Source organism: Acipenser ruthenus, chromosome 1 (assembly GCF_902713425.1).
Source record: "Acipenser ruthenus chromosome 1, fAciRut3.2 maternal haplotype, whole genome shotgun sequence".
In the NCBI taxonomy this organism is placed as follows: Eukaryota; Metazoa; Chordata; class Actinopteri; order Acipenseriformes; family Acipenseridae; genus Acipenser; species Acipenser ruthenus.
The window spans coordinates 51,064,115-51,084,130 of record NC_081189.1 but is presented as its reverse complement, the minus strand read 5'-3'; the positions used below and the strand labels follow the sequence as shown (position 1 = coordinate 51,084,130).

Sequence of the window (20,016 nt, the reverse complement as noted above, 5' to 3'; positions counted from 1 at the left end):
GCAAGCGAGTCAACGACCACAAGCAACGAGACTGAGGGCCGGCTGAAGGACTGCTGTAAAACTTAGAGACTTATCAGACAAACTAGTCTAGGTCTACTGTACACCTAAAACCACAGTGTCCAAAATAAACTGTGCCCTGCTACCTGCGTAGCTAAAAGATTCAGCGAAGAGGACAGAGCGGACGCTGTGCTGTATCCGGCGCTGTTGTGGATCCTATACCGAGGACTGAAGACTTTGTTGCAGCTGTTTGTTGATTCTTTCGAGAATTGAAAGCTTTGTTGCCGAGTTTGATCCAATCTAGGATTGAAGACTTCGTTGCGGAGAGGAGAGTTTTTGTACTGGACACTTCAACAGATTGAGTTTTCAAAAAAGGTGGACCAAAAGTCTTAGCTTCAAGGAACTGTTGAGTATTATTCCAGTTGCATTTTCCTTTCATGGAACTAAATTAATTAATTGTAACTCATTCACCTAGAATTGTACTGTTAACTATTTAGTTTTCACACTTTGCGTGTGAAATAACTTTTAGTGAAACTTGATGAAGTAACTATTAGTAATCTACCTCATATTGTTGTATGAAGAATTTCTTTAAAAGTAAACTTAATCTGTATACAATTAATAAGCTTAATGTGATATATTCTAAGATTGTCTGCACATTTCAGTTGAGGCAGTGTGCTTGGATGTGGGCGTGTGTGTGTGTGTGTGTGAGCAAGCTACTACCTCACAGCCTGTTTGCTTGCTTGAGTGCTGCTGGTGTGTGAGGAGACAGGCGGTGTCATATTTCAGTTGCCTGCTAGTCAAGTTAAGGCAGTGAGAGTTTTGAATTGTGTTCTGTTCTTAGAGATTAAGAGATTTACTTTCTGACTTGACTGATTTCTGTTTATTATTTGTGTGCTTAATAAAATACTACTATTGATTAAACATTTCTTGTGTCTGCACGTAAATGTGTGTTCATAGTAAATCCTTGATCTTTGTAACACGTCAATTAAATATTGTTAGTAAGAGAACTAATCAACCCAGAAAACATTACATTATCAATTATTGAATTGTTCCTACAAAACCTAGTTTCTGTTAATATTTCTACCAAACAATAACAAGCTAATAATAGTTTCCTTTATATAAAATGTAGGGAATTATGTTTGACCGCATCATTTGCATTATTTTCCCACACTATCAGTCCTGGGGACTCACAGTGTGGGTTTTTAACCCAACCAATATCTCCAACCAAATATAGTTTTGAAATATTCACTGCGTAACAAATTAAAACAATTATGTTCTGGGTCCTAAATGGACTGTGGGAATTAGTATGCACTTGTCGTAGTCGTACTGTTGTTTTTACTTTTCCTCACCTGTGCCATTTTTATAGAGCCTAGCCCCATCTTTTACCAGTCTTCATTAGCTAAACAATTTCGTAGCGTTTACTTTTATATTTTTAAATATTCATAAAAATATCTATAAAACAGGGTTCTTTCTCCCCAGGAATTCTGTACAGCCGGCAGAACATTATAGCCGAGAGCACTTTTAACAGAAAAATAAACTTGCCTTACCTTAAATATATAATACGACAAAGAATTTGAATAATGTATTGTCTTTCGTTGACTATATCTGGTTGCTCTTTTTTATGTTCTACATTTTTTTTCATTACTGTTTTTATTATGGTAAATTACCTTGCTTATTTAGGCACTCTACAATTTGACTGGGGAAAGATAACTTAGGTTTATTGGAGTTCACAAAAAAATGGTAACCTTTTCACTTCATTTTTAGCTTAATTATTGAGCTAATTGCTTCATTTTAAATGTTTTCTTTATGTTAGTTTTCAGGGCATTTTGTTAATGCACGTCTATTTTGTTTTTCGCTGTTCTACGTTTTTTTAATGCAACTGTTTTAATTTTAACCCTTTGCGGTTATTCAGCACATCTCAGGCATGTCAGGCCCAATTTATTTTCACACGAGCAGTTTGTTCACTGTATTTTTCACATACCTCTTCATAGTCGTACATACCGATAAATCATCTCCTGATCACTCGTTTTATCACCAAACTCCTCAATAATGCGATCCAAGTCATTATTCTATTACTATAACATCTCAAAAAGCTCTGCAAATGTCTGTGATATTCTTTGAGCACTGGATGCAGAAGCAGCTATCTTGTTTGTTTATGGCCATGTTATCTCTTTGGTGTCGGGGCTATGTGTATTGCTCAGATCCGACCCTTTTTTTTCAGCTTCTCTCGGCTCCTATCGGTCTCACTCGGCCATCGAATGGTTCTCAGCTTTTTCCGTAGAAAAAACGACTAGAGACCTGTGTTTTACGTCTTTTTGATGATGTCGGACAGGAAAGGGAAAATTGTAATGTCAGATCTGGTCCAACATAAGACCGCAAAGAGTTAGCCATTTTTTTTTTTCACACAACAGTACTTGCACACATTTGGTCATCATCATAACTGTTGCATGAAACCGGAGTGTAATAATCCAGCACCTCTGCGCTGAAGCATTTGTATGTCAACTGACAAGTGTTAAGCTGATATCCCATCATGCCTTTCTTCTTAAAGGCATACAGCCTCTATACATAAACCCCCAATATCTCACAAGCACCTGGGTACATATTTTTACGATATCACAACAAAAGGAATACGCTTTTTTGTGCATCTGTATAGCTATTATGTACTATATATAACCTTACAGTACAATGATACGACAAAATGGACTGAATGATAATATCCAAAAATAATCTTAATATTTTTAATAAAGTAGCCGGCGCAAATATAGTCTTAGGCGGTGGATTGCGTAGATCGCCGTTTTTTTTTTTTTTTAAACCCTGCATTCATTGTCACTATTTTTGCTTTGAGCCTCTCGAAGTGCTTAACACAGAAAACCCGCCCCTTCAACTCTCTGATTGGTTAAATGTTGTGTCAAGACGTAACACAGCTGTCATGTGGTTCCAAGATTTTTTATTCTTTTCACCCAGCAATGCGGAAGTGATCTAGTCTGCTAGAAGCACAATCGTCCTTATTGTTAAAGGCACAGTAACATCTGCAAGACTGGCGGATCAGGTTTTTTCAGCCGGGCGGTGACAGCCACTTAAAAGGCCTGGGGAGAACCCTGATAAAACACATAAATATAAAAAGGATTATAGTCATTTTTTTTTCTTTACCCTGTGCACTCACACTCAGTATCCACTGCACATTAACAGTAACTTAACTGCATATTGCATTTGTTTTCAAGACATATTATTATACAATCAATATACAGTAGTACCGTAGAAAGAAATGTGGTGGCCTAAACGTGTACACAGAATATAAACATGAGCACGGCTTTCTGCTGACTTAATAAAAACAACAATAACGTCAGGGTATACATTTAAAATAGTACAAATGCATTGCACACTTTATAAAGACATTACCATGTGAGGGGGCTCCCTCACAATACCGTTAGCTAATTGTTCAGTTGGAAATAAAATAAAATAACGCACCTTTATTAACTTTCTACTGTGCTCGAGCTGCAGTGTCCCTGCACCTCGGTAACACTGCGATAGCTACTGAGGGTACGGTGTTCTCTCCTGTTTATTCATTTGTTTTATATATATATATATATATATGTATATTATCTCAGCCATAACTATAGTAGCCTACTGTATACTTGCAATCTCTATATACCGCCGACGCCATTCTAGTAAAGTATAAAGCAAATTCCCTGCTCTGATTGGTCTGTCATGTCACTCATCTTGCAAGAAACTAATGTGCGATTTAAAAAAAAAAATGGCATGAACCAATCACGATTGGATTCGTTGGTTACTATAGCTACCACTTCAACTGAGTAGGCTTGTACTAAACGGGAAATAAACAGAGCTGTTTTATCAGTCTATCCATACAAAGTTACCAAAGATCTTCTATACAGAAGATCTTTGAAGTAACTGCTTAAGAAAAAAAAAATCTTTAGAAGCCATCGGTAGTCCGGCAGGCTTTGGAACATTACAGTTCGGTAGTCCGGACCCAATTTTTGGTAGACCCGGGCGGCCGAACTACCGATTTCTGCCAACATAGGACAGTGTTTTTATTATTTTTTTCAGTTAATTTTTAGCAATATTGAGACTTTTCGTAGATGGGTTTTACCATCAAAAGACCAACCAGAATCAGAATTTTTAATGTGTTGAGGCAAAATCAATATAACACCTCTGACAGGAAACGCAGCACGCATTGTATTGTGTATTTGTGTCTGTAGTTCACTGTGACAGAGATCGAATGATTCTTGGTGTTAGATCTCCCTCTCGACCTGTGAGGGCATTGTATAAAAAGGAACAGAGTACCCTTAACTAAATGGCACGACAATTTATTCCTTAGGGTAGGTGGAAGTTGGTCATTTAGGAAAGGGACAGAGCTGCGGTACCCAAACTCAATGACCCAGATGGTAAACAGCGTGGCATCTGAGGATTGGAGGAGAGGATGTGGTCGTTAACCTAGGGGTCATGAGCGAGGGTATAAATAGGGGACATAGTGTTTGTTAACTGTCGTCTGTTTTTTAATAGACTACCAGTAGCACGATCCGGAGCTGTAGCGAAAGCCAGCATAAACCCGGACATCACTTTCACCCCTGCATTTCACAGAGAACTGTAATACACCACTTGCACTTATTCACTATCACTAGGAACTGTGTTTGTGTTTAGTGTTGGTGTGTAAAACTGGACTTTTTGTTATGGGTCAAACCCGGGGATTTAAAATACAGAGTGATACAAGCTGCTGTATCACTCCATCATTATTATTTACAGGTGTTTGCCATAAGGCTCTGGACATTGTTAATTAAATCAATAAACACCCTTGCACCTGAAAATCATTGTCTGTCTTGTATCCACTCTGCACTGCACGCACCTGTATTCACTCACCACTTTGCCACAGTCACAAATCAGGTCATCAAGGTTTTTTCTGTATTAAATAGATAAACACCAGATTTAATATGTGTGGATCTGATAGTCAGGTTAAAAACTAAATTCTGAAACCCAACTTACTGAAGATTGTGTTGGAATACTGCTATAATTTAATATTGCTAAAACACAAGACCTGTAGTGAGACTCAGTGATCTAGATAACAAAAGCCTGCAACAAAAGCTTGTGCATTATTGAATAAAAATGTTTTCAAATTTATTTATGCAAATGAATTTATTGTTGTCTGAAATCTGTAACGTCCAACACGTAATCTTACATTCTGTGGTACAATAACAAACTAAGTACATTGTTATATAGCGGCCTAGTAAACATGTTGTTTAATCAGGTTGTAATTATGACTGCAACACAGTATCTAAGATCATTTATCAGAGAGGTAACTGACTCCCTATTGAGGTTCATTTCATGTACAGATATAATTATTTTTAATAAATTAAACATCTTTAATGTATCTGTGCTGAATCACCCAATGAATAAAATAAAACGTGGGAGTTCTGTCACTAGTCTAATGCCATGCTGGAGCCTCTGTATAACACTATGAATTATGCCCCTGCAGGCATGTTCTCCAGCACCCAGTCGAGTCGAAGTGGATCCGCAACAGGTGCTGCCCCACTTCCTCAACCGTTGCCTGTGCAGGGTAGCCCACACCATGCCCACAGCCAGTTACCGCAGATCTCAGCGGTGGATGACGGAAGCAAAGGGTAGGAAAACAGCTTTTCTAGATTGTGATAATTTAATTATCAATTATCCATAATTCCGTAATAATCGCCAGAACTAAGAGTTTAATCCAAGCCGGCTTGCCTGCTGTACAGGTGCCCTGCTAAACTGTTTTGTGGTGTTCAGCTCCAAATCCTAAGTCCCTATCCCAATTCTGCCTATAAAATTTAAACTAAAGCGTGGTGCCTGTCACTGTTAGGGCCTGTATATGGTATTTTTAGTGGTTTAGTTGGTAGTTGGTTAACTCTATATTAAAACATGGTTAAGCAACAAGAAACCCATCAGCATTGAAGGCTTCAAGAAATATATCCAGCTGGAAAAAGAACATTGGCACCCAGAATAGAACATTCTTTTTCTAGACTTTTGATGTCATTATACCGTCATCGTATTATACTTTTCGAGATTTTGGAAATGCCTGGAGGGAGTAGGCCAGTGCCAGTTTGGTACAATTATCGTTCCATGGGTGAAAATGTGTAAAATTCAAGGGACAAACTGAAGAATCAAGCATGAATAAGAAATGCTTATCACAGAACTTTAGAACAAATAACACAAGGGCCAATGAAACTCAGTTTAAAAAAAATGCCAACCTGCCAAAGGGCACAGAGCAACATCAGTGTTTCTCCAGACTGTCAAAAGTACATTCTTAGAGGGGCTCCCGAGTGGCGCATCCAGTAAAAGCACTCGCTAGAGTGCAGGATGCGCTCTATAGCCTGGACGTCGTCGGTTCGAGTCCAGGCTGTTCCACAGCCGACCGTGGACGGGAGCTCCCAGGGGGCGGCGCTCAATTGGACGAGTGTCGCCCGGGAGGAGGGAGGGTTAGGTCGGCCAGGGTGTCCTCGGCTCACCGCGCACCAGCGACCCCTGTAGTCTGGCCGGGCGCCTGCGGGCTTGCCTGTAAGCTGCCCAGAGCTGCGTTGTCCTCCAACGCTGTAGCTCTGAGGCGGCTGCACGGTGAGTCTGCAGAGTGTAAAGAAGTGGGCAGCTGACGACACACGCTTCGGAGGACAGCGTGTGTTCATCTTCGCCCCTCCCGAGTCAGCGCAGGGGCGGTAGCCGTGAGCTGAGCCTAAAAATAATTGGGCATTTCAAATTGGGGAGAAAATAATAAAAAATAATTGGCAACGACTAAAATTAAAAAAAAAAAAAAAAAGTACAGTCTTAGAATTTTCACAGAAGACTTCTCTGAATAATCTTTAAAAATATATATATATATATATATATGTTTATATCTATATATTTTTTACAAATATAAACTAAATACAGTAAAGTTGAGATGTTCACACCTCCAGATCATCGCTGATGAAACCCCTAAAATCTCAGCAACTCTTGCACAAGTCCATAAAGTCTTAGCCTGCTGTTTTTTAGATCATAGCATCGAATCTTGCTGTTTTGAAACTATTTTAATACAAAACTACTTCTCTTATATAAATTATAATAGTTGTATTAGTCTTTCTTGCCTTAGACACATTTTATTTTACCATGAAGGAAGTTCTTATTACAGTGAATCTAGTGTGATGGCCGCATTGCTGATTAAGGAGGAACATAAGAAATTCAACACAAACTAAACAATCATTAAAAAACACCCCTTAAATAAAACATTGTTTTAATTCTGCACTTTTAGAAACCAGATTTTATACCTGCAATATATTCAGTGTTTTGCCCTATGTACCCAATTGTTTAAACTTGCACGCGTTCTCCTTACATGCATTTAAATCACGGGTTGATGAAAACCAACGCTATTTCCTACCTATAGCAAACACGTTGTTATACTTTACATTGGGTTCAGGAATGGCAAAAACTTTGTGCTCTTTTCTCCAAAAACCTAGGCTTACAGAAGCCCCATCCCCGTTACCAAAGCAAGTACGACTGAACTCCCCTTCCCTTTTCCAATCTGATTACAGCATCACCTAATGGTTCACAGTAGTACTTTTTGTTACAGCGACTCCCTAGACTAATGGCTGGCTAATAAAAAAAATAGAGAAACAAGAGCCTTACCCAATTACGTTACAGATTTACAGGAAATAAATCAGAAAGAAAAACAATACTGCCTGAATACCCAATTTTCGTCTGGGATTACAGCAAATTAAACCAACAAAATTTACATAGTCTAGTTAAAAACATAAGAAAGTTTACAAACGAGAGGAGGCCATTCAGCCCATCTTGCTCGTTTGGTTGTTAGTAGCTTATTGATCCCAGAATCTCATCAAGCAGCTTCTTGAAGGATCCCAGGGTGTCAGCTTCAACAACATTACTGGGGAGTTGGTTCCAGACCCTCAATTCTTTGTGTAAAAAAGTGCCTCCTATTTTCTGTTCTGAATGCCCCATTATCTAATCTCCATTTGTGACCCCTGGTCCTTGTTTCTTTTTTCAGGTCAAAAAAGTCCCCTGGGTCAACATTGTCTATACCTTTTAGGATTTTGAATGCTTGAATCAGATCACCGCGCAGTCTTCTTTGTTCAAGACTGAACAGATTCAATTCTTTTAGCCTGTCTGCATACGACATGCCATTTAAACCCGGGATAATTCTGTTTGCTCTTCTTTGCACTCTTTCTAGAGGTGACCAGACCTGAACACAATATTCTAGATGAGGTCTTACTAATGCATTGTAAAGTTTTAACATTACTTCCCTTGATTTAAATTCAACACTTCTCACAATATATCCGAGCATCTTGTTGGCCTTTTTTATAGCTTCCCCACATTGTCTAGACGAAGACATTTCTGAGTCAACATAAACTCCTAGGTCTTTTTCATAGATTCCTTCTTAAATTTCAGTATCTCCCATATGACATTTATAATGCACCTTTTTATTGCCTGCGTGCATTACCTTACACTTTTCTCTATTAAATGTCATTTGCCATGTGTCTGCCCAGTTCTGAATGCTGTCTAGATCATTTTGAATGATCTTTGCTGCGCAACAGTGTTTGCCACTCCTCCTGTTTTTGTGTCGTCTGCAAATTTAACGAGTTTGCTTACTATACCAGAATCTGTCATTAATGTAGATTAGGAATAGCAGAGGACCTAATACTGATCCCTGTGGTACACCACCGGTTAACTGGCTCCATTTTGAGGTTTTTCCTCTAATCAGTACTTTCTGTTTTCTACATGTTAACCACTCCCTAATCCATGTGCATGCATTTCCTTGAATCCCTACTGCGTTCAAGCTTTCTGGAAATCTAAATAAACCATGTCGTATGCTTTGCAGTTATCCATTGCCGATGTAGCATCCTCAAAAAAATCAAGCAGGTTAGTTAGACATGATCTCCCGTTCCTAAAACCATGCTGACTGTCTCCCAGGATATTGTTACCATATAGGTAATTTTCCATTTTGGATCTTATTATAGTTTCCATAAGTTTACATATAATAGAAGTCAGGCTTATTGGTTACCTGGTTCGGTTTTGTCTCCCTTTTTGTGGATCGGTATTACGTTTGCAATTTTCCAGTCTGTCGGCACAACCCCTGTGTCAAGAGACTGTTGCATGATCTTGATTAGCAGTTTGTAAATAACTTCTTTCATTTCTTTGAGTACTATTGGGATGATCTCATGTGGCCCAGGGGATTTGTTTATTTTAAGAGCTCCTAGTCCCTTTAACACTTCTGCCTCTGTTGTGATAAAGTTATTTAAAACTGGATAGGAACAGGTCGACATGTGGGGCATGTTGTCCGTATCCTCCTTTGTAAAAACCTGTGAAAAGTAATCATTTAATAAATTTGCTTTTTTTTTCTTCGTCTATGATTTTGCCATGTGTATCTTAGACATTTAACCTCCTCTTTGAATGTTCTCTTGCTGTTATTGGTGGAATTGGTTTTCTTGGTGGAATTGGTTTTAGCCCCCTTAGCAATGTTCATTTTTATCTCTCTCTTGGCCTTTCTAACTTCCTTTTTGACTTGCTTTTGCAGTTCCAAGTACTCTTTCTTTGTTTTTGATCCCTTTTAAATGCTCTGTAAGTGCCTGTCACAAAGACGGCCGGAGTGGGTGGCGTTAGACCAGATGCAGGAAATAAACAGACAGAGATGTAGAGTTTGGTGAAGCTGAGCGAATGCTTTCGCTCAGCATTTAATAAACAGAACAGAAAATAAAAGGTTTGAAACACAAAACACAGGACACGGCACTATACACCAAAATAAAAAGACAAACAAAAACGGACCAAACAGACAAAACACGGTGAGCAGATTTAACAACTATTATTATTATTATTATTATTATTATTATTATTATTATTATTATCTTTACCTCCGTCTCCAATCCCGTTCTCCACTCACCGAACACCTAACCCCGAGTGAATGCTACGTGTCTCTATATATACTGTTGTGCTGGGATTCAATTACTAATTAATTATTCACTTGAATCCCAGCACGTGAATTAATTCTGTGCAACCCCGTGCTCACATATTACATTTAACCAGCACGTGAAGTGATTTGTGCCTTCCTCGTGCCTAAATACAAATCTACACTTTTTTAATACACGTGAAACACAGACCCGTTTATATCCCGTGTACCAATCTATACACCAACATTAACACACGCACCATACAACACAACACACAAATGCACACAGGGGCAGGGCACATTGCCACAGTGCCTTTTTTCACTGATTTTTTTTTTTAATGTATCCATTAACCGTTTTGGCCATTTTGTTTTAGATTTAGATTTGTCTACTTTTGGGATGTAATTGTTTTGTGCCTCTAGTACTACATTTTTAAAAAACAGCCATCCTTTTTCTGTGGATGTTTTCTCTATTTTACTCCAATCTACTTCTGTTAGTCTCTGTTTCATACCTTCATAGTTTGCTTTTCTAAAATTGTAAACCTTAGCTTTAGTCATTACTTTTGGAGTTTTAAAAATCACTTCAAATGAGACCATGTTGTGGTCTGAGTTTGCCAATGGCTCTCTGACCTCTGTTTTAGTTATTCTGTCTTCGTTATTTGAAAAGACTAAATCAAGGCATGCCTCCCCTCTAGTCGATGCCTTGACAAATTGCGTAGGAAGCAGTCATTTGTCATTTCCATCATTTCAATTTTGTCCGTCGTGCTCCCCATCCGGTTTTCCCATTTTAATGGGGGAAGTTGAAATCCCCCATTAGTATGGCTTCTCCTTTGCTACACGCATTTCTAATATTGTAAACTGTGCCCTCTGGATACGTATTTCTAAAAGCCTTGTTTGGTTTCAAAATGCCTTTTCATATTGCATTCCTTAACTACTGACACATTCATCGCACAATGAAAACACTGACTTTGCGTTCGGTACAGTTGGTAAAATAAATAAGTATTTATTGGTCCACTCATTGTTGAATCTACAATTTTCTTACTATAGTAGTTAGAGTAGAGAGAGCCATGCTATAGCAACACGAGTAAAAAATCTAAAAATTACTCCGTAGTATTATTAAGGAGTTAATGATGAATTAGAAATAATAAGTTATAAAACCACCATGCCATTTCCTTGTGTTGAGCATGTAACAAACCTACCTAGTGTACAATAACCAAACACCTAGGCCATAAGTGTATACTAGCACCGAGCATAAAACATTCAATACTACAGTCCCAGCAGGTAAATCAGTACAGCAAAAAACAAGGATTTCACGAGAACCAAGGGAGTAAATTTTAAACAGGATAGGTTTATTATGTCTATTTGTATATAGTACTAAGAACAGGTGTACCCTGGAGTAATCAGAACAGTAAGTCTTAAGTAAGGTCAGAAATCTGGCAAATATCAACCCTGACTCAGTGGTAAGCAAACTAAAAACTGAACAAACAATGTATAGCAAAACCATTAATAATCTGCTTCGCTGTTGGAACTTGAGTAAACAAAAAAGAAAGAGAGCGAAGGAGACAACAAAAAAATACAGGCAGGCCAACCAATAATCAGGCTGTTAGAACATAAGAAAGTTTACAAACGAGAGGAGGCCATTCAGCCCATCTTGCTCGTTTGGTTGTTAGTAGCTTATTGATCCCAGAATCTCATCAAGCAGCTTCTTGAAGGATTCATTCTATGGCCCACGCAGTTGCAATAATTATTTCCAAGTGTATGAGTACTTAAGTTTCAGTCCCGGGCTTGATATTAAAACGCACCCAGAAAGTAACAAAACAAACAAAAACAAACCAATAAAGTTCTAGAAAAATAACACAACAATCCAGCAATCCCAAAAGAACGCTCTCCAAACAAAAACCCGAATGGCCATTCAAAAAATATTTGTAATCCAAACTGCAGCAAAAAATAGAAAAGGATCGATCTCACCCGGTTATGATGAATCCGTGTGCAAGTCCTCCAGTTCATACAATGTTGGGAGTCGCCATTTGCTTGAATATCTTCTCTCGTTCAGTTGTCCCGTAACAGCAGTAAAGTATCAAGGTAAATATATAAATCAAACCAACTGGAAGAAAAATAGGACCCAAAACGGAAGTATTGCCCAACGAGCACTGAGCAGCGTGTGATACTAGCTATTGCACTAGTATTAGTCGAACCCGCTATAGAAACTGGTAAAAACCAAAACACGGTTGTTTGACATAACACAGACTAGAAGCATGCTATACACAAACTAACTCGTTTTTTCTGTCGTTTGAACAGATTGCCTGTAAGTCCTCTCTCTCTGTCTCTCTAATAACTCTGTATTTTTTCTCTCTTCCAAACAGACTTTCAAAACCCTTTTTTATACCCTATTGGTCTAGAGCTTTTAAGCAATGGAAACTCCGCCCCCAATTACGGAAAACAGTAATGGCCAAAATACCTAAAACGAATTAGTCTAGGACCATAGCGTTTTAACCCAAATATAAACAAATGTACCCAGCACACGAACTAAAACAATAATTGCCCCAAGAGTTTATTTTTAAACCAGGCAAGGGTATAGATTATATATACACGTATCTGTGGCAAAATATTAAGGAGCTAATTAAAAATGCTGTCATGAAATAACTAGATTGCCTGGCCAGGCTTACTGGCATTCACTTAAGAATGCGCAGGTGCTATGCTTCTTGCAGCACATTGTGTGGCGGTTGCCACAAGCAGGTGATGGAGTAACGGATTTGCGATAATAACCAAATAAATGAATTCAATTAAGTTTTTTTTAATCAGGGGGGTATATACAACTCCAAAGTTATTCCACAGAATAGAACTCTCACAAAACAGCTAGTTGCTTTTTAAACAGCTTGACTCACACAGCACACAGACAGTGCTGAAAAAGTCCATCAGCGTACGCCCAAAAAACTACCTGTTTTCTCGTTAAAATGATCCAAATAAACATACAAAAACGTTTTATACAAGCGTCATCTCTGGGCTTCTTGGTAGTGTAGTTTTCAAAGCAATCCATTATTTTTTATAGGAGAATAACAGCAGTATTATTTATTATTTTCTCCCAATTTGAAATGGCTAATTATTTTTAGACTCAGCTCACTGCTACCACCCCTGCACTGACTCGGGAGGGCGAAGGCGAACACACGCTGTCCTCTGAAGCGTGTGCCGTCAGCCGACCACTTTTTTTCACACTGCGGACTCACCATGCAGCCACCCAAGAACTACAGTGTCGGAGGACAATGCAGCTCTCAGGCAGCTTACAGGCAAGCCCGGAGGCGCCCGGCCAGACTACAGGGGTCGCTGGTGTGCAGTTAGCTGAGGACACCCTGGCCAACCTAACCCTCCCTCCCCCCGGGCGGCACTCGGCCAATTGAGCGCTGCCCCCTGGAAACTCCCGTCCTCGGTCGGCAAAGGAATAGCCTGGACTCGAACTCGTGAACATTGCGTGGAGTGCACATCCTGCACTCCACGCAGAGAGCCTTTACTGGATGTGCCACTCGGGAGCCCCCCTCGCATTTTTTTTTAAAGGTGCAGTTGCAAAGCACAATTCCATTCCCAAAATGCCAATTCTGTTCCCAATGCCTAATTCAGTGATTCTGTCCGTGATTCTGCGATCGTGGAAAATCAGTAGCCCTAATTTAGCCTTCTAAAGCGTTCATTTTTACATTCTTTAATTATTCAAGTTCTCTGTATATTTCCTGTTTTAAAAGTAGTCTAGTTATCTCTTTGAAAAAAATGTTATCTCACAGCAAAATTTGCAGATGACACAAAAATAGGAGGAGTGGCAAACACTGTTGCAGCAGCAAAGGTCATTCAAAATGATCTAGACAACATTCAGAACTGGGCAGACACATGGCAAATGAAATTTAATAGAGAAAAGTGTAAAGTATTGCATGTAGGCATAAAAATGTGTATTATAAATATCATATGGGAGATACTGAAATTGAAGAAGGGAACTATGAAAAAGACCTAGGAGTTTATGTTGACTCAGAAATGTCTTAATATAGACAATGTGGGGAAACAATAAAAAAGGCTAACAAGATGCTCGGATATATTGTGAAAAGTGTTGAATTTAAATCAAGGGAAGTAATGTTAAAACTTTACAATGCATTAATTAGTAAGACCTCACCTAGAATATTATGTTCAGTTCTGGTCACCTCGTTACAAAAAGGATATTGCTGCTCTAGAAAGAGTGCAAAGAAGAGCAACCAGAATTATCCTGGGTTTAAAAGGCATGTCATATGCAGACAGGCTAAAATAATTGAATCTATTCAGTCTTGAACAAAGAAGACTACGCAGCGATCTGATTCAAACATTCAAAATCCTAAAAGGTATAGACAATGTCGACCCAGGGGACTTTTTTGACCTGAAAAAATAAACAAGGACCAGTCTATTCCAATGAAGGGGAGCAAGAAGGGAAAAGCAACGGGAACGGGGTTGGGCACAGGGCAAGGGTGGGACCAAGAGGGACAATAGTGATTGGGAGCATAAGGGACGTGGGGGAACATAGGTGTTCAGAGCAGCTAGATAATGTGGGGCAAGACCATGGAGAGATTTGTACACAAGGGTAAGGAATTTGAACAGGCAACGATAATAGACAGGGAGGGAGGAGGAGAGGGGAGATATGGTACGGGCAGAGGCGTTTTGAATTTGTTGTAATGGTGTAAAGGCGTAGGAGGGGAGGCCAAGGAGGAGGGAGTTACAGTAGTCAAGGCGGGTGAAAATGAAAGAGTAGTTGTGGCAAAGTGGTAATGACGTGCAGGTGAGTGCAGTGCAGAAGAATCACACAGACAACGTTGGTACAGGTGCAAGGGTGTTTATTTAATTTAATAAATGTCCAGAGCCTTAAGGCAAAACCTGCAAATAATAATAGTGCTGGAAGTGATACAGCGGCGTGTATCACTTCTATTTGTAAATCCTACGGGTTTGACCCGCAACCCCAAAGTCCCGTTCAGACACCCACACTAAACACAAACACAAAGACAGTGCGTGATTAAAGTGCTAAAGGTGCAAACTGTAGTGCAAAGGTGCGTGGTGAAGTCCGGGTTTTTCGCTGGCCGGCGGCTGCAGCTCCGGATCGTGCTCAGTAATCTTTGTGAGAAACGACACACAAGACAAACAGTGTAAATACACAGACAAGCAATCACTCACGGTTTTAGCACAAACAAGACGGGCTCCTTCTAGGTTATTTGGTTTAACCATCTGCAAAGGAACAGATCACTCAAGCCATGCCCCCTATTTATACCCTCGCCCATGACCCCGAGGTTAACGAGCGCATCCGCTCCTCCAGTCCTCGGATGCCACGCCGCTTACCGTCTGGGTCACTGAGCTCGGGTGCCATGGCTCCGCCCCCTTCCGAACTGACCGACTTCCATCTACCCTACGGAATAAATTGTCGTGCCATTTCATTAAGGGTACTCTGTTCCTCGTATACCGTGCTCTCACAGGTCGAGAGGGAGATCTAACACTAAGACTCATTCGATCTCTGTCACAGTAGTCCAGAAGTTTAGTAGCAGAAAAGGAAATGGACAGGCATATTTTGCAGATGTTGAATAGGTGGAAGCGGCAGGTGCGTGTTATGGCCAAGATATGGTCAGAAAGGGAGAGGGTAGAGTCGAAGATGACGCTGAGGTTACAAGCAGAGCGGGATGGAATGAGGGACAAGGGAGGGAATGAGATGGTGGGGCAGGGTGGTGGAAAAGAGGGGGATGGGAAGAAAAGAATTTCAGTTTTTGATGGGTATGGGTAAACTAATTTTATAGGTTTTTTTTATGGTTGGCAGAAAGTCATCATGGTTTTATATAAAGAGCTTACTTTTAATAAGCTATGCTTGACAATGTTTCAGTTTAGGTAACAAATACTGTCTTTAAAAAAACAGTTAGATCCACGTGCAGTTAAATTTAATTAAAAACAAAGTTAGATAGCAGTTCTGTATACTTTTACTTGTCTGGTTATTTACTGTAGCTATAGATATATCCTTGGCACATAAACTTTTTAGGACTGAATCGCATGCTGTACTAAATTTCATCTTCTTCAGATCCCCAAATGCATTGCATTAGAATGTCTTCAGCATGAAAATACTATCATATTGTATTCAGAGAACAAAAATGTAGAAACCTTTTGATCTATTTTGGTACATATACAGACGTGCTCATATTTGTTGGTACCCCTCCACAAAAAACGAAGAATGCACAATTTTCTCTGAAATAACTTGAAACTGACAAAAGTAATTGGCATCCGCCATTGTTTATTCCATATTTAATAGAAATCAGACTTTGTTTTTGATTTTTTATTCAACATAATATTGTAAATAAGAAAACAAATGAAAATGGCATGGACAAAAATGATGGGACCGCTAACCTAATATTTTGTTGCACAACCTTCAGAGGCAATCACTGCAATCAAACGTTTTCTGTAGCTCTCAATGAGACTTCTGCACCTGTTAACAGGTAGTTTGGCCCACTCTTCCTGAGCAAACTGCTCCAGCTGTCTCAGGTTTGATGGGTGCCTTCTCCAGACTGCAAGTTTCAGCTCTTTCCATAGATGTTCGATAGGATTCAGATCAGGACTCATAGAAGGCCACTTCAGAATAGTCCAATGTTTTGTTCTTATCCATTCTTGGGTGCTTTTAGCTGTGTGTTTTGGGTCATTATCCTGTTGGAGGACCCATGACCTACGACTGAGACAGAGCTTTCTGACACTGGGCAGTACATTTCGCTCCAGAATGCCTTGATAGTCTTGAGATTTCATTGTGCCCTGCACAGATTCAAGGCACCCTGTGCCAGGCGCAGCAAAGCAGCCCCAAAACATAACAGAGCCTCCTCCATGTTTCACTGTAGGTATGGTGTTCTTTTCTTTGAAAGCTTCATTTTTTCGTCTGTGAACATAGAGCTGATGTGACTTGCCAAAAAGCTCCAGTTTTGACTCATCTGTCCAAAGGACATTCTCCCAGAAGGATTGTGGCTTGTCAATATGCATTTTAGCAAATTCCAGTCTGGCTTTTTTATGTTTTTCTGTCAAAAGTGGAGTCCTCCTGGGTCTTCTTCCATGGAGCCCACTTTCGCTCAAAAAGCGATGGATGGTGCGATCAGAAACTGACGTACCTTCACCTTCTGACATACCTTGAACTATCCTTCTGTTCACTCTGGGGTCGATTTTCCTCTTGCGGCCGCACCCAGGGAGGTTGGCTACAGTTCCATGGACCTTAAACTTCTTAATAATATTTGCAACTGTTGTCACAGGAACATCAAGCTGCTTGGAGATGGTCTTGTAGCCTTTACCTTTACCATGCTTGTCTATTATTCAATTAATCCAATTATTTATTATCTTTTCTAAGGGGTACCAACAAATGTGTCCAGGCCATTTTAGAATATCTTTGTAGAATAAGCAATAATTCATCTCTTTTCACAGCTTCTTTGCTTTATTCTATGACATACCAAAGGCATGCAAGTATACATGATAAAATAGCTTTTAATTTCATCACTTTTCAGGAGGAATGAAGCATTATTTCAATGAGCTGTAAGGGTACCAACAAAATTGAGCACGTCTGTATATCCATGTATACAGTATTACTGGCCCCACTTAAATTCTAGTCACATTACACAAAAGGTGGACTACTACACTTTCTGTAGGTAGTGTTATTTTTCGAATGAGCTATGTTGTCAATGTCATCTATTTGCCGTTGGTAAATAGAGAATAACACATGGGGTAGTGTGTGATATGAGAATTTAGGGGGCGAAGCCTGAGGGGTTTATCTAAGCATACCACCCTGAGGGTGGGCATTAAATTCTCATTTATCACTGTGGCGGAGTGTCCCGCCCCTTTGTTTATTTATTTATTATGATTTGTTTATTACAGCGAAAGCCGATTTTGATATTTGTTATTTATATTTTAAAAACCTCGTGAGGATGCGTGGCTGATCAGCTACTGATTATTTAACTAGCTGACAGTCACGCATCCTTACTAAACTCGTGCAGACTGTGGCCGAGGGGTAATAAGATAATTAACAGCTAGTATACCCCTCAGCCAGGGTATAAGAACCTGCAGCTGTCCGTGCTGCGGGGTGGAGTGTACAGAGGAGAGTACAGGGAGCAGAGAGAGCGAGGAGAGAGAAAACAGTTAAGAACAATTGCTATATGTAAATATACTTGTTTCTGTTTATTTGTTTGGCCAACGCGCCTTTTTGTTTTGTGTTTTGTTTGTTTAAATATTTTGGTTTATTGATTTAATAAAATAAGCTGAATGCCGTTGCGTTCAGTTTCACCCGCCCATCCACTGTTTTGGTTCAGTTACTTCCTGGTCCGTGACATCACCACACCTCACCACTGCAAGCCATCCTGTCACAATCACACACTACCCCATGCAGTATTTTTTTATAATCCCTGGTGAGCAATTTTTTCCTGCCAGAGTTCTAAAGTTATGTGTTACTTGTTGGGGGGGGGGGGGTACTCTACTTATTTTATGTCAGTGAGTTATTAGACAGAGAGTGAACTGCATAACGAATTTTATTTGTAAAATAGTAACAACTTTGATAACTTGAACAGAGTTTAAAATAAGGTTTGCATTATGTGATACAATACAGAGAAAACTGCAATTGCAATGGTTGTACTAGGAGTTAAAATGCAACTGTAACAATGTGAACAGTTCAAACTTGTAACTGTAAAATAGCAAGTTGGTTTTCAGAATTAGGTGTTGTGGAGCTGAATTTTCTTTTTCTGTGCTGAGTGCCAGTTGTGTTGTTTTTTATTTATTATACGGTCATTCCTCAGCATGGTCCTGATCAGTGTCTAAATAAGCGAATCTGAGTCACTACTATTACTTCCACTGATGATGACTAATGATGATCTTTTGAAGATCTTTTCAATTTGATCTTCTACAACCAGATTGTTTCCCCAGTAAGCAATTCCAATGTTTATGTCAGGGGTGCCCAATCCTGGTCCTGGAGGGCCGATGCCCTCCTGGTTTTTGTTCAAACTGTACACTAAATTGATTAATTGGACCAATTAAGCTTCTAATAAGTGCTTGGTTGGTCCAATTAAGTAATTTAGGGCACAGTTGCAACAAAAGCCAGGAGGGACATCGGCCCTCCAGGACCAGGATTGGGCACCCCTGGTCTATGTGATAGCGGCCATTATCAAGTACCACAACAGAGGACTGAGGCAATTTGGAAGTAATTTATTATCTGCATCCACTTCTCAAAATTCTCATAGTTCATTTCTCCATGGTAGTCACCTTTTTGCTTCTGCACTTTAAAAATTAATCAAGCATTTGGAATCAAGCCTGAAGCACATCCAGCATAAATGCTAATCAGCTGCAGATCTGTACTGAAAGGGGCGTACTCTCCAGTTCCAGATTTATCCTGCCAACAAGTAGCAACGGTATGGGTGCTGTGAATCCAGGTTTGTCAAGATAATTGATTGTTTTAAGTTCGGTACTTATGTAGTGTAGATACGGTATAAGTGGAATAACTTAGTCCTTTGACGTTAGAGACTATGTAAATAAACCTTGTCCAAAACTGTTTACAGTCAAGCCTCTCAAAGGAGTGCTAACAGTCTAACAGGCACAAACACTAGCAACATTATCACGGGTACCCTTTTTCTTGTGATGTAGAACAACTTTACATTTTGAACTAAATTCAGTAGGCTGTTTTCTTTTTTACATTTTAAATGTATCATTAATTATTGTCTAATAGATATAATTGTCATGTATTTTGTATTACATGTGAATATGTCTCCGAAAGAATATTGAACATCCCCTGTGACAGGGCAGAAGCCCTGCACTTATAAATGGTGTATTTTTATTTAGGTTTGGCAGGGATGAGGTTAATTCCATCCCTGTCAATACCAAGTGGAATGTGGCTGGGTCTTGATTAAAAACAATTGATTATCAATCAAGTCCCAGCCACATGGTATAAAAGGAAGCAAAAATCCTTTGTTTGGTAGAGGAGTTTAGGGTGAGATTGTGCACTGTGTTTTTGCAATTCAGCGATGGCCATTGCCCAGCCTGAGCTGTTATTTTGTGTAAACCTTTTTTTTTGTGGCCCTTGTGCCTTGTTTCTTTGTTTTGTTTCCTACGGCCAACACGCT

At 39.5% G+C, this 20,016-nt stretch overlaps 1 protein-coding gene across 1 annotated transcript in view; it reads left to right on the top strand.

Moving 5' to 3' along the window:
• The window catches only part of glis3 (GLIS family zinc finger 3), a 287,369-nt gene that overhangs the window by 229,008 nt on the left and 38,345 nt on the right, over window positions 1-20,016 (top strand). The window contains exon 8 of the mRNA XM_059026109.1: window positions 5,486-5,630. Coding sequence (XP_058882092.1) covers window positions 5,486-5,630 — 145 coding nt within the window. The remainder of the gene's footprint in view (window positions 1-5,485; window positions 5,631-20,016) is intronic.